Source organism: Alosa pseudoharengus, unplaced genomic scaffold (genome assembly GCF_046254945.1).
Source record: "Alosa pseudoharengus isolate Yale_2024_CS ecotype anadromous, Long Island Sound unplaced genomic scaffold, YU_APseudo_1.1 YU_APseudo_1.1_scf_6, whole genome shotgun sequence".
In the NCBI taxonomy this organism is placed as follows: domain Eukaryota; kingdom Metazoa; phylum Chordata; class Actinopteri; order Clupeiformes; family Clupeidae; genus Alosa; species Alosa pseudoharengus.
This window is the reverse complement of record NW_027468848.1, coordinates 24,963,652-24,975,704: the sequence shown is the minus strand read 5'-3', so window position 1 is coordinate 24,975,704 and position 12,053 is coordinate 24,963,652. Positions and strand designations below refer to the sequence as shown.

The window sequence follows — 12,053 nt, the reverse complement described above, 5'->3', positions numbered from 1 at the left end:
CTCGGGAGCCCCGCTGAACCAGAGGGCAAAACTGACCTTGTCTAAGCAAACAGATAAAGACCGGGTGCCATATTTCGGAAGCCTGTAAAATATCACGATTCGTTGTTGTTGCGGGAGTGGGAAAAATGTGGTTCTTGTTTGTCTCGATTTCCATTTGGCGCGGGGTGAGATAAATCCAGTTTGTTCGTCGCCAGAACATCATTAGATAGCATGAAAGACTTTGAAGTGGATATAAGAGTGTTTCTTGTTTCTTTGTGCATCTTTGTGTATGCTTTGGCGAGAATTATCATGGCGGAAAATGTTACAGAAGATTTTCACGGAGCCTGCAAACAACAGAGAGATGGTGTTTACAGAAAACGTTTAGTGGCACTGGCCAACACATCTTTTTCTTTTCTTTTTTTTTGGTTGGAGAGATGCCGGCAGAATGACAATATCCAGTTTAGAGAGACGGATAGATATGGATCGCACAGGCACAGCGATCTGCTTTTTCTTTTACGCCATTCATTTGGCAGGAGATTAGAGAGACATGCCATATCTAACACCGTCAGCGATTACAGCATGCAATTTTCAACAGCTCCCCTACCAGCCCCCCTTTCACTGTTGCATTTCCCTGTCAGAGCTGTCAGCCAGCATCTCCCTTTTATCTGCCAAGCCTGCCTTTTCCTCCTGACTTTTTCATTAAAAAACAGCCTTTTACACAAATTCATGAGGAATGGCAAGAGACAGAGAGAGACGAAAGCGAGAAAGATAGAGCGAGAGAGAGTGCGCGAAAGAGAGAGAGAGAACCAGTGAAGAGAAGAGAGAGAATAAGACATGAAGAGATAGGAGGAGGTTATTTCCTCACTTCTTTAATTTTCCACGGGATTCTGAATAGCTTAAACAATGCACTTAATATGTTCATTAAAATCTTTTCTCTTCCATTATTTTTTCCCTCCATCAGTGCAGCACAGAGACAGTGCCTTCCCTCTCGCTCTCTCCAGCTGACTGAACCGTCTGATTGAATTTGGGCTGGTTTGGGAGGCCTGGTTGACAGGCATTAGTTAGGAAGCATATTCTACATTCATTTAAAAGGCGCCGCATGGGATTTTGCATAAATTCTCATTACTTTCCCCCCTGATCCCAATTGCATTATTTTATCCTGGTGCCAGCAGTCGGCCTCAGTCACTCCTCTGCGAGCACTGCCCACTTATCTCGCCAGTCAGCGAGCATATGGACAGGATTGGAGCGATGATTGGAAAGGCCTTTAACTCCCCGTGCGGTTGGGTCAGGCGACTGCCTCGCACCTGCTGGAACATCACTTTGCACCATAAAAGCAAAAGCCACGTCTGAATGCCAACACTCTCTACGCCGGCTCCTTTTCAGCCAGGCTCTCCCTCCCAGTGCAAGGTTAGCGCTTAATGCTAATAAATAGCATATTTTGAAGGATGATGGTGCTTTGGGTCGAGGTCACGTACATCACTTTTTTCTCTTCCCCGCATGGCCTCCTCTCTCCTGCGGAATCATGGCTACTGACATTTCGCCTTTCGAGTGAGGTGCTGAGAGAGAAGCCTGGGCCCGGGGCTCAGGGGAGCTTACCTCACTGAGTCTGTCTCTGGAGTTGCTCCGGTGAGGCTTGCCCAGCTCCTGCATGGCCTCCTCCTCAAGGTTCCTTCCTGGTCGGCCTGGAAACCCTTTGAACTGTGAGGAGGGGGAGAGAACATGAGGAGCTTGAGTTCAGTGTGCAATAACTATGACGCCATTGCAGAAATATCCGAGGACATCTTGTTGCCATTCCACCTGATCTGTATCAGGTCTTTGTTGTGGATTAGGGTAGGTCACTTATTGCCGTTTGAATACATGCAAAACAGTTCTCCCTTTAGAAAAACTGTTCACCTGCCCACGACCTTTGGTCTGGGCATTGGGCCACAAAGACAACAGAAACAAATTCGAAAAATAATGACACAATCGCAGCGACAATCCATCTTATCAACACCAGAAAGTGTTTTGGTTTTTGAGCACACATCCAGAGCCGCTCATCCCCACTTTCTCCCCCGCTTCCTCCTAAAGGGCTCGCACACCTGAGGTTTGGCTCACCAAAGGAGCAACATGGCAGCAACCCATATTTCACAGAGCGAGAAGTGATGATGGCTGTGGTGTGTGTGTGTGTGTGTGTGTGTGTGTGTGTGTGTGTGTGTGTGTGTGTGTGTGTGCACGGTTGTTGAAGAAGGAGGGTTGGCACATAACCATGCTGCAGGTGCGCAGCATCCTATCAGCACATTGTACCCCCCCCCCCCCCCCCCATCCCTACCCCCCAAGAGGAGAATGGGGAAGGCTGCGGGGCGTAATCCATTGACTAGCAGCTTGCCACTGGGTCCCTTGTGGCTCCCAGGGTGGCACGCTCAGTCTCTAGATCTCCACTGCAATTTAAGCAGATCACTGCTACAATTAACCTTTCCTGGTAAATATCAATTATGGCCCCCGGCTAGGTAGAATTAAAAGGGTCATCAGCTAATCTGACAGGTCTTGCACACCGCCACCTGGCCGCCAAAGGCAGGGGTGTTTGCCTGTCCTTCTGCCGCTCGGTAACAAGCCAAACCAGACACAATTCCCATTTAATTACCCCGGCAAGCGCCGGACAGGCCAGCTGATTGGATGGATAAATTACCTCTCTGATGAGGTCAGTGGTGAGAGTTGCCAAGACACAACTGGGAAAAGCTAAAAAAAAAAGATAAATGGAAAAAAATAAAACTGTCACACAACCTGGCAGACGCAGAAATAGCTGCAGGTGGCACAAATCATGGCTGACTGCAGTGTAGTCTGAAGACTTTCTCCCAACTCCCTCTGACAGACTGACAAGCTAATCAGTTTCTCTGTCTGGGAAGTCGGTATGAGGCGTGGTTGGTGCTTTCCACGTCCACACCAGAATACACAAAAAAGGAAAGGCTCGAGTGATTGAATCGCGAGAGTAACAGGAACCCACCACTGATTGTTTTTGTTTATTTAGCAACAGGGCTGATAAATTAAAAATAAGCATTTGCATCCACCCCCCCCCCCACCATCACCCTCCTCTTTTTCCCGCCTTCTGCTCCTCTTGGAAGCGACTCCCCAATCAGGCCGCTCATTGATCAGAGGCAAATGTCTAATTAACCGTCAAGTTTAATTACGTGCTCTCTTAGACGCGTTTCCATGCTATTGTTTCTGAAGAATGTGAAAAATTAACTGGAGGCACAGGAGATTACACTCACTTTACCAGACATTAACATGCCAGACACTCTGTGATTAAGACAGCAGATAAGTGTGAGGGGGAGTGTTAATTGGGCCCTGTTTCGATCCGTATCTCTCTCTGTCTCTGTCTCTCCCTGTCTCTCTCTCTCCCTGTCTCTCTCCTCAGCTTGTTCCCGTCAATACCGGGGAGCAGTGAAACACATTACCTACCAGGCAGTTGAGAGCTCTGAGGTGCTTTACGAGAGGGGGGGGGGGCTTATCCGGTGTGTGGTGACAGAGATCAAGGTCAACATTGTTCCCTCTTCGACTTCGAGGATCACGGAAAAAGTCTTTGAAACGCTCTCTGGGTGCTCCGGAAGGCATTGTTCTCGGTTGGCCCCGAGAACGCGCTCCTTTGTCCTGTGGATTAATTTGTTTACCGCGGCGGCGGCGGCAAGAGCACAGCAGCGGTGGGGGGGCAAGGTTAAACAGGTCGAGTTCAAGCGTCGGCCGACGGTGGGGGCCTCGTTTTGGAAAAAAAAAAAAAAAAGGCGGCAGAAATATAAATACGCAAGTAATGTCTATGTTTTACATGAATAATGCACTGGAAATGAGCTCCATTAGTCTCGGTATTGAACGTGTCTGCGGACACTCTCCCGAGGCCTCTCGCCGTGCTCTTTAATTATCTTCAAAGGGCCCTCTAGCTTCTTAATTTCCCCCCAAGTTGAGTGCTGACTTGGGTCTGCTCATTTACACAGAGCTGTGGGGTTTGTAAACCCCCCCTCACAACCGCAATCACGGATGAGGGAGGGGGAGAGCGAAGAGAGAGAGAGAGAGAGAGTGGAAAAGAGAGAGACAGGGAGGGAGGGAGAGAGACAAAAAAGGAGGAGGATGAGAGGAAGTAGGGGGGGGAAAAAAGAAATCGGCAGCTTTCCTGTTGGTGCTGTGGTGAGAGGCTCTGAATGCATTCACACTGGGCCAAATCTCCTCTCCCCCATGTCGATCAATCCGCAGGCTTGCCGGTGGGGAGCTGGTGGCTGCTTTGTCGGGGGGATGCTTTGTTGTTCTGCTCTTTTGATCCCCCCTCACCTCTGCGGCGCGGAGCGGCCGGGGGAAGCACGTCTCAGAGGGTCTATAACTCCCGGCCCATGATTACAGGTCGGCTTTCTTTCCCGAATCTCCCGCCCAAGCCGCCCTCCCTCCCCTCCCTGCCCCTGCCCTCCCTCCCTCCCTCTCTTCATCCCTCCATCCTTCCTGCCTCCTCTCACCTGTCAGCTGTACTCTCGGGGGCCGTGGCTGAGAATCACCGAGTGTCAGTCCCCATTACCCTGAGTCCTGCCCTCCCCGTCCCACTGGCTGGCTGGCTGACTGCTCCGCTCCGCCGTCGCCGGGGCCTCAGTGTCTTGCGTGCGCCACAGGGCGGGGCGAGAGAGCGGAGCCGGGGCGTTGCTGGGGGGGGGAGGGGGGGCGTAAGGACACCGATCCTTCCTCTAATTTGTTCGGAAAAAGTGTCCTGGGCAGGAGGACCCTCACCCCCATTAACCCAGTGAGAGGCGGCAGCCGCCTGGGGAGGGTGGGAGGGAGGGAGAGCGTGGGGGAGGGTGGAGGGCAGAGAGAGGGGGGGGGTGGGGTGGGGTGGGCGGTGGCCGTGGCGGCTCTGGCAGAGGGGGCACCTCTGCGCTGCGCCACGCCGGCTCAATCTACCGGCTCATTATCCCCGGCACAGGCCGGGGTGCGCAGGAGTGCACTTTAGGGCCACAGGCCAAATTGATTCATCTGCCATCATTTTCTCCCGGCTCAGAAGTGGCAGCTGCTCGGAGTCGAGGGAGAGGAGAGGAGAGAGAAAGGAGAGAGAGAGAGAGAGAGAGAGAGAGAGAGAGAGAGAGAGAGAGAGAGAGAGGAGGGGAAGGTGCAGTGCCGGGGCTCCTGGCTTTGTTTCCTAGGCCTTGACATCGCCTCCTCCTTTTCATTCCCCATCCTGCATTGACTACTAGTGCAACCCCCCCCCCCCCCCATCCTACCCCGGGTCCCTATCCACCATCACCCCTTCTCCATTTCTCAATTCCCTCTTGAGTGGCCCGACTGAGGATTTCCCCCAAGAATGAAGCAAAGCGGGGTCTACCAAGGGAATAAAATGCAGCCTTCTTTTGTTGTGTTTTCATGCCTTTTTCCTCACATATGCTGACCCAATATTCATAATACAGATATTATATAGGAGATGACACATACACACACACACACACACACACACATGCATTGAACTAAATTAGATATCAGATGAATGCAAGCAAATCCCACACACTGAAAACAGAATGCCTGTGCTGTACACTGCCCAGGTATATGTATTTGCTTAACAAAAACACTACTATAGGAAACCACTACACAGGATCCCATTTCCACAGAAAGACACCTAATGAGGCCACAGACACATGATCAGACCTTGGGGATGTGTATATTGGTGTCAGGCAGATGCAAACAGCACATGTGTCCTCTGCACTGTACACTTTTTTTTAGACTTTAAACCTCAGCTGCCTCTTGGCCTACTTCACCAGTAACTCTGTACACACACACACACACACACACACACACACACACACACACACACACACACACACACACACACACACACACACACACACACACACACACACACACACACACACACACACACACACACACACACACACACACACACACACACACACACACACACACACACACACACACACACACACACACACACATACACAAACACACACGAACACACACAAACACACACACACGTACACACACACACACACACACACACACACACACACACACACACACACACACAGTCCCCCCAGCAGAGATCCCTGTCTCTTAGGCCCTGACTGTAACAGATGAACCAGGCAGGATCAGTGGGTCCCCATGGCTTTTCCTTGTCCTGGTCTTCTCTTGTCACCCCCTGCCATATGTCTCATAAGGGGGCAAAGGGGGTTGGAGGACACCTGCTCCTAAAACACGAGCCCTTCCCTCGCCACCTGTCTCTGAGTCTCCGGCCCCCAGCGCCCACCCCCTCACCTGTCAGAGAGGGTAATTAAAGCCGTCTCTGCCCTGCATCGACAACCACAGAGGCCCCCCCAGCTTCCCAGGGTGCACTTCTTCATGCTAATAACAACAATTAGGGCAGCCGTGTCAAAAGGCGGCCGAGATTATTAGAACAATGGCGTGAGCAATCCCTGGGATTTTTATCTGCTTTCTTCATTACTCAAGTCAACATCTGAAATTTACTCAGCAAATCTCCTCACTTCCTTTTCAAGGCTTGGACACGTTGATTCCTGCGCTTGCTATAAGCATTGAAAAAAGTTGCAAATTCTTCTGAATTATAATGAGCAACATTCAAATATCACCCTCTTTCTTTTCTAATGCGGTTTGTTCAAACCCCGGCATGCATGGTTGGGGCTGTTTTGCTAGTCAAAGCTCCAACTTCAAATTCAAAACAAAGAAAAACACTTCGGCGAGTATATAGCACTGACACCAACAGATGGACAGAGGCTAATGCTTCAGAGACCATTAGTGATGTATATCCCCGGAAGAGTTGGGCATGTTTACTGCACATGGCAGACTGTGGTTTCACCTCCCTAGCCCAAGGAGAGATTTAGACACAGGGGACGGCAGAACAGACCACATATGTGTGGAGAAGAACATTGACACACAAAAAAAAACCATCCTCTATCGGCTATTAGTGTGCGCAATCATCTGTTCCAGTAAAGTGTGGATGGATCCCGATGGATGATGATTGAAGTGTTTGTTACATTATAATTGAAACGATTTCTGGTGTGAGATTTATTTATTTTTGGACCACTTTCTTCCACACAAATTGAGATTGAGGCATTTGCACCCTTGTTGAATGCACCTTCTATTCCGTGTAAAAATCCTTGCACCAAAGAAAACAGGCTTGAGTGCCGTACACAACACGACACCTCTTAGGCTCTTTACGCCAGCTTCCTGGCAGGCCATTTGAGGCTGCTGCCACCGTCGACCATTTGAGCCGACTGCTGATGTGAAAATGCATCCATGCTGCGCTGGAGATTGAAATCCCATCGGACTCTCACCCAAATGGCATTTTCAAGTGGAGGGGAAGTGAGGAGATCCATATGGATGCCAATGACCTGATGGCAGTGATGGATCAACTCTGGCCAGAGATCAACTGCTCACTGGGGGATACCCACACAGCGTGGAGACAGACAGCCAGCCATTTGAAATACATTATATCTCAGGTCTGAAGAAATGGAAGTCCATCAGGTCAATTTCACTGCCTGGAAATAGATGGCTTATTATCACTTATATAAAGAACTATTTTTCTCCCACTCCCTCTCTCTCTCTCTCTCAGAAATGTGCCATTCACACCATAAAAATGACACCTGATGACAATGACACCTCGACTTTACAGGTAACCTGAGAATTGAGATGTTCTTTAATTAAATCAGAAATTATTATATAGAGAAGCTGGAGGTGCCAAGAAAGAGGCTTTCATATTATTAATTTACACTCCAGGACGGTAAAAAGTGAAGGTGTTCTTGGCGATGGCAGGCTCCCAGAAGGTCTTCCGACCTCGGTGCTAACGGCACCTCTGAACTGGATGACTGATGTGTTGTGCTCGCACACGCGGTCTCGGAGGGCACACTGTGCTAGCGTTCTTAGGTATGGGAGACTGATCAAGTGATGGAGGGTGGAGGGGCAAGAAGAGAGGGTGGGGGTGGGGGCGGGAGAGAGACGAGGACCAGGGCAGGCTGCAGGCAATGAGAGAGAGGTGAAGGCGTTTTAAATCGGAGGCAGATGTAGCACATGCAATGAATCATCTTCACTTAGCACCGCTCTCCTCTGATGTCTGAGGACTCGTCTTGCCCTTGGAGGAAAAAGTTTCAGGACGTTATCTCATGCTGCACAAAACGCCGAGGTTAGAGCATCACTCCAAGCATGTCTGTGTATGATCTTGTATTTAAAAAAAAAAAGTTTGTAGACTTTTTGTGCCTTTCTGAAGTTGGAATTAATTGAGTGTGTGCATGAGTGCACATCTGTGTATGTGTGTGTGTGTGTGTGTGTGTGTGTGTGTGTGTGTGTGTGTGTGTGTGTGTGTGTGTGTGTCTGTGATTTGTATATTTCAAAGACTATACAGCAGCAGACAGCTGAGACAGTCTGTTCTAATTGACCTTGTTTTGTATCAAAGAGGCAACTTTAAGGAACAAATCATGGTTGATTAAACTGAACACAATGGCTTTGCTGTCAGTGTTGCTGCTAGTTTGGGGCAATGCTATCTTTAAGTCTGTCACAGTGGGGAAAAATGTGATGCCACAGACTACTTGCACCTGAAAGCCATCCTTTGTAGACCACCAAACCCGTTCCTTAAATAATATCCTACATGAAACAGCAAATGTCCCGGATACATGGCAGCTAAAGCAGAACCATGCTAACATCTGCTATGGCCAATAATTCCCCAGCAGCTGCTCTGATCCTCACGTCACTGCTCATGCTGTACTGAGAACAGTGGTGCTTTCAAGGGCAGGGCTCTGAAGCCCTCCGACAGCATTCATAATTGATGCTATGGTCATGCTCCTAATGTCATTGAGCAGAATGAAATGAGAGCGGCATGGAAATGCATTCAGAACATCATCCCGTGATTCAGGAGGAAGCTCCAACAGAGTTAGAAATAAAGCTTGGCATTAAATTGGACTCGTCTGCACTTGAGGACTTGGTGACTCATGAACCTTGAGGGTTCTTCAGCTGGCTCTTACAGCAACTATGTTCTACTTCAAGGTGCTCTGCAGTGCTTCTCGATTGTTACAAATGCTACCTTCAAGATTTCTTCTGTAACAGCAAGATTGCTGTGTCCTGCATTTGTAGAAAACAACCTGAGAGGGACAGACAGTTCAACTATGTTTATTGACGTTTCCAGACTTAATTCAAGGATTTTGCATGCAAACATGGTCCGCTTTTAGTAGGCACTGAAGTCCTTATCTAAAGTAGCAGGCTAAAATTAATAATTGCCTTGCAAACAGCAACAGTAGATGAGTTTCACTGATGGTTAGGTAGCTTTCTAACCAATGTATTTTAACAATGTATTTGCCACTGTTTCCTGCACATTTTTCAACCAGGTGCATAAAAATATGGGTGGTTAGTGAGAACAACAGGTGTGTTCTTCTTTCCTACATATGACCTTGTAATCAAAATAAATTTGGGGATAATGTATAAACTACAGTAGTTACCCCCTATAAAAGTCCTAAAACTATGCAAAGCCACTTTACAAAGGATGTAAGAAATATGAGACTGAATGAAAATGCCTTGTATATTCTTCTTCTATTATGTGTAAAACCAGATGGGACACAACTGGCTTTGCTGTGACGGGCAAAATAATGATCTCTCGACTCAAGATGGATAAACCCCATTGTGTTAATAAGGATAATGGTACACTAATGAGCTTACTTGGGATTAATCAGTGCATCCTACAGAGGAGACTCTCTCTCTTTCTCTCTTTTTCTCTGTCTCTCTCTATCTTTCTCCTTCTCTCTCTCTCTATCTCTCTTTGTGTCTAGAAAACAATCTATTTGAGAGAACTTTGCACCAACAAAGCCAAGAAACTCCTGAGAACAGAGCTCACAGCGCATGTAGATGCATGTTCCAAGGAGTTCAGAATATGACTCCTTCGTGGTCCTTTGGTTCTGTCTTCGTGAACAGATGACGGTGAAATAACACAAACATTAATGTCCCCTAAGGGTGGGGTCGTGCAAGTTGCACCACTTGGTGGCAGTAATAGACTATAGCCCAGAGCCAGATGGGCAGGGTGGGGGTTGTTTAGGTCCAAAGGCCCCTTGTGAGAGAGAGAGAGAGAGAGAGAGAAGAAAGAAAGAGGCTGATTCACATAGCTAATTGTCTCCAGAATCGCACGGGGTAACCCTCGTCTGGCAAGGGGCCACCAGAGCTGTTGTTGGAGCTGTGGATGGGGGTGGAGGAGGGGCAAAGATCTTGACCTTGTGCTGCACCGAACCCTCTCAGTGGGTCAAGTGGAAATGGGCCGCTCTCCTCGCTAATAATGTCAACCCTAAGAGGAAGCGTCTGGACAATCTCACCATGCTATTCGCTGGGGCCGAGGCTGTGGGAGCTGCCAATGATATCCACCTCACAAACACACACACACAAACACATATATTCACACACACAAAACACTCTCCACCATAGCAAACAACTGATAATAAACTGATTCACTGATGGGGGGAGGGGGGGGTCATAGTGTTATGGTATATAGTGTTATGGGGGGGTTATAGTGTTTGTTGAACAAAGTGAACTGCCGAACGCGAGTGTGTTTGGCCTTTATTATTGCTATCAAACAGAATTGGGATGTGGGAATGGGATCAAACACACAAATTGGGATCATCAGAAACTGCATGACAAAAAATAACGAGGCCAAGAATAACGCCTCGAGCCATCTTCAGCATTTCAGTGAAGAATATGTCAGTAGAAAATCTTCAAACATGGATTGACTTTGAGGAGATAAACTGGGCAGGTGTAGGTGTAAGGTTTCCTGGAACCTAGTTTTTATGAAATTAGCAAAAGTGTCCTAAAATTCAAAGTCAAATCTTGGCTGTTTACCTTGTTTCTAACTTTTTAATTTTCCTTACAGTCACGGTTTGTATGTTTATGGTTGTTGCTATTATTACCTTTATTCTACTTAGTCTATTAATATATATATATATATATATATATATATATATATATATGTACTATTATTATTTAGACCATATGACTATACTAATACTGTAAACCAGGGGTATTCAATTAATCTTCAGCGAGGTCCAGTTACAGAAAATTTCCTCAAGCAAAGGTCCGGAGCATCATAATGTTTAACGTGCGTGTTTAGGCTATGTATATGTATGTATGTATAGGATGGATGGATGGAGCCTAGTTGTAGATAGATAGATAGATAGACAGATTGATAGATAGATACTTTATTGATCCCCAAGGGGAAATTCAGGAAATAGAAGATTGTAGGCCTTGGCCTAATGTTTAATGTGAAATAAAATAAGTAGCCTAAAAGGCAACATTCGAAATGAGGAGAAATAAGGCAAGATAAGAGCCTAATTGGGGAGAAAAACTGAGTAGCATTGGCTATTTTTAAGATCTTAATGTGAATTTAAAATAAAATTTGAGCTGAGACAAGGATGGATATTCCACAGCTGGTTCCTTGAACCCATTAATCAGCAAGTTTAATGTATTTTTTTTAGTTTTTTTTATGTTGACCCGAAATCCTGGAAACCCAGGAATATCACGTTGTTGGGCAGTGAATGCATGTAGGCTTAACTAGATTGTGGTGGATCAATCATATTGCCTTCTTAAATCGTAAAATATTCTGTGGTCTCAGTTCACTGTTGAATGGGCCTAGCCTACCCTATGCTTGCTCAAAATATATGCTTTGTCTAGTAGAGGTGCTTCAAATTGGCGCTTAAAATCGCCTGTCTCAGAATAGAAGAGGTCCAGGGCAATTCCGCGCAAAACTGTCACATCCATATTTAGTTGGCGTTACGGACGTGACAGTTTTGCGTGGTAGGCCTATTGCCCCCGTATCGTTATATAAAGCTCTGTTCTCGCTGTCTAGCTTTCTCCTCTTTGAGCAATCGATGATTTGAAAATAACTTACTTATCGTTAACTTAGATATCCATCTGATTGTTTCCCGTCCCGTCTCCTCTCCTCGCTCGTTTCAGGCTATCAGTCTCTTCTCCATAGTAGGCTACTTTATTCACTGACTCAACTTCACAGATTTCACTGGCTGAGTAGCAGCAAGCGAAATGATGGTTCCTGAAGCTCCTGAAGTAAATGCTGTTATCCTAACCAA

At 47.2% G+C, this 12,053-nt stretch overlaps 1 protein-coding gene across 9 annotated transcripts in view; it reads right to left on the bottom strand.

Moving 5' to 3' along the window:
- Positions 1-12,053, bottom strand: part of fbrsl1 (fibrosin-like 1) — a 234,067-nt gene that overhangs the window by 141,547 nt on the left and 80,467 nt on the right. For all 9 annotated transcript variants that reach the window (XM_076270550.1, XM_076270543.1, XM_076270549.1 and 6 more), the window contains exon 3: positions 1,576-1,677. In XM_076270550.1, the coding sequence (XP_076126665.1) occupies positions 1,576-1,677 (102 nt within the window). The remainder of the gene's footprint in view (positions 1-1,575; positions 1,678-12,053) is intronic.